We start from the raw sequence: 3,330 nt of genomic DNA on the forward strand, positions 1-3,330 counted from the left end.
TTTTTAAAGATTTTATTTATTTGAGACAGAGAGAATGAGAGAGAGAGCACACGAGAAGGAAGAAGGTCAGAGGACGAAGCAGACTCCCTGCCGAGCAGGGAGCCCGATGCAGGACTTGATCCCAGGGACTCCAGGATCATGACCTGAGCCGAAGGCAGTCGCTTAACCAACTGAGCCACCCAGGTGCCCTCTGATGTGTATCTTAATGTCGCACCTTTACACACTGATTTGTAACTGTATTCACACTCTATCTGTGTATGTTTTGTTTCCGAAATTCAAATCCCTCAAGGGCAAGGGATTACCGTTTTTCTTTAGCAATCATATATATATACACGTACTCACATGAACATCTGATGTTTATAGAATGATTGATTCATCCTTTTTGAAATCTTAATTATATCACCTTGTTTATTTGGTATCACAGTCTCTCTCTACCAAAAGTGCTAGAAAGGAAAGTTTAGAGTTACCGTTGTTACTATTACTACTGGTGTTATTACCCCTCAAAATAATCTTTGACTGGGGGAAGTGAGGGAGACTCACAGAACCAGAGCAGGGCCTTGTTACCCCTGGAATAAATATAAAATGTAAAAACAAGGTGATAACAAAATAGAGAGTAGGGGTGCCTGGGTGGCTCAGTCGTTAAGGGTCTGCCTTCGGCTCAGGTCATGATCCCGGGGTCCTGGGATCGAGCCCCACGTCAGGCTCCCTGCTCAGCGGGAAGCCCGCTTCTCCCTCTCTCACTCCCCCTGTTTGTGTTCCCTCTCTCGCTGTGTCTCTCTCTGTCAAATAAATAAATAAAATCTTTTTTAAAAAATTTTAAAAAAAATAGAGAGCAATATACTTACACCCTAAATACTACCCCACACCTTGCTATTCAAAAAGTCATTCCAGGTGTTTTTGGGAAGATGGTGGAGTAGGAGGATCCTGAGCTCACCTCCTCCCACGGACTCTCCAAGGCTTCAACTGCATAGAGAGTAACTCTTCTCTGAGAATGACCTAAAGACCCACAGAACACCTCTTCCACAGCTAAAGACATAAAGAAGAAGCTACATGGAGAGGGGCGGGGGGAGCAGAGACATGGTCTAGTCCAAACGCACACCCCCCCGGCACGGGGACCCACAGCCAGCAGTGATACCATAGGCATGGAGATCCTCCCTGAAGAGGGAGGGGTTCAAGCCCCACATCAGGTGTCCCCACCCTCGGGACCTGCGAGGAGCCTCTGTAACTCTGGCTTTTTAAATCGGCGGGGCTTGATGGGGACGGGGTCAGTGAAGAACTGGAGGGCTACAAGAAACCAAGACTCTGCTCTTAAGCCGCCTGCACACAAACTCACTCAGCATGGACGTAGCGGTTTGAAAAGCGCCTGGGCCATATGTGAAGGAGATTTATTGACTAATTTTAGGGTGTGTGCCATATTAATACCACACCATCCCACAATTCCACTTCTGAGTATTTATCCAAAGAAAACGAAAACATTAATTAAGGGGTGCCTGGCTGGCTCAGGCGGTGGAGCATGCGGATTCTTGCTCTTGGGGGTATGAGCTCAAGACCCACATTGGGTGTAGAGATTACTCTAAAAAATAAAATCTTAAAAAAAAAAATACACTAATTCAAAAAGACTTATGCATCCCTACGTTCACTGCAGCATTATTGACAACAGCCAAGATATGGAAGCAACCTAAGTGTCTGATAGATGAACAGATAAAGAAAACGTGGTATATACACACACGTGTATAGATACATACACATGTATATAATGGAATACTACTCAGCCCTAAAAAAGCAAGTAATCTTGCCATTTGTGACAATATGGGTGGACCCAGAGAAGGGGAAATAAGTGAAAAAAGCCATACTGCACACTTACGTTGTACACCTGAAACTAATATAATAGTGTATATCAACTATACCTCAATTTTAAAAAATGAGATGCTTTTTAAAAAGCATGGTTTCAGGGCGCCTGGGTGGTTCAGTTGGTTGAGCGACTGCCTTCGGCTCAGGTCATGATCCCGGAGTCCCTGGATGGAGTCCCGCATCGGGCTCCCTGCTCGGCGGGGAGTCTGCTTCTCCCTCTGGCCCTCCCCCCTCTCATGTGCTCTCTCTCATTCTCGCTCTCTCTCAAATAAATAAATAAAATCTTTAAAAAAAAAAAAAAAAAAGCGTGGTTTCCAAACAGGCAACATGGTATCACCTGGGAGCTTGTTAGAAACTTCGAATCTCAGATGCCCTCCAAGACCTACTGAACTATATAGCTTGCATTTTAACAAGATTCCCAGGTGATTCACTAAGGCACTCGAGTTTGAGGAGCACTGGCCTAAAGCACAGAGTCAGGGAGGAAAATTTCAACGCAGCAACGACAACCCAAAAACCTCTGTCAACAAAAGAAAACCATTAACCAAAAGGCAAGAAACAGACCTGGAGAAAAACATTTTGCGATACATTAAGCTGACACATTACCGAAATCCGCAACATGCAAACAACTCTCAGAAATAATAAAGGAAGGGACCGCAAATGCAACAGAAAAACAGGCAGGGATATAAAAGGCGATTCACAAAAGAGACCAGAGGGCAGAAGACACTTGTGTCTTGCTTTCTCTGTTCTCTGCAATCAGAGGCACGGACTAAGCCACGTCAGCGCTTCGGGAAAGTCCAGGGACACTGGCTTTATCAGTAAGGCTGGAGATAACACTCCCACAGTGCTTACGTGGTCAAAAATAAATTTTAAAAAAATGCAAAAGCTCGGGCGGAATGCGGTCCCCAAGTGGGACGGCGGCAGGCGGTGTCCCGGCGCCGGCCGCCGCGCGCGTACCTTGCACAGGTCGCCGGCGATGGCCTCCAGGATGTCCTTCTCGCGCTCCCGCACCATCCTTTGCAGGGCCTCGAGCTGCTGCAGCCGGAACCTCACGGGGCGCGACCGGCCGGACGCGAACGCGTCGCGAACCCGCTGGATTTGGCTCTCCATGGCCTGGTCCTGCCGAGAAAGGGGAAGTCGGGGAGCGCCGCGGCGGCGGGGGTGCGGCGGGCCGGTGGGACGCCCCCGCGGGGGGCGCCGCCTCCCTCTCCGCTGCCCCCCACCTCCCGCCCGGCGACCCCCCGGCGCGGACCCGGAGCCGCACCTGTCTCGGCCGCCGGCTCGCTCGCTCCGCCGCGTCCTCTGCAACTGCCGGCGCCCGACAGTCCCACCGCCGCCGGGCGGGGCCGGGCTCCACCCGCAGCCGCGCGCCGATTGGCCGGCGCGGGTCACTTGACCTCGGCGGGCCGGCCGCCGCTCCCGGGATCTGGCCGCAGGGTGCGCGCGGCGGGGCACGGGTGCGCGCGGCGGGGCACGGGTGCG

General features: G+C 50.9%; 1 protein-coding gene across 1 annotated transcript in view; it reads right to left on the reverse strand.

The window, feature by feature from the left end:
- The window catches only part of ALDH3A2 (aldehyde dehydrogenase 3 family member A2), a 23,558-nt gene extending 20,358 nt beyond the window's left edge, over positions 1–3,200 (reverse strand). The window contains exons 1-2 of the mRNA XM_034989696.1: positions 3,113–3,200; positions 2,806–2,967 (exon numbers count right to left, since the gene is read on the reverse strand). Coding sequence (XP_034845587.1) covers positions 2,806–2,958 — 153 coding nt within the window. The 5' untranslated portion in view covers positions 2,959–2,967; positions 3,113–3,200. The remainder of the gene's footprint in view (positions 1–2,805; positions 2,968–3,112) is intronic.
- Positions 3,201–3,330: the final 130 nt, after the last annotated feature.

This window comes from Mirounga leonina, unplaced genomic scaffold (assembly GCF_011800145.1).
Source record: "Mirounga leonina isolate KUSES-001 unplaced genomic scaffold, KU_Mleo_1.0 Mir_488, whole genome shotgun sequence".
In the NCBI taxonomy this organism is placed as follows: domain Eukaryota; kingdom Metazoa; phylum Chordata; class Mammalia; order Carnivora; family Phocidae; genus Mirounga; species Mirounga leonina.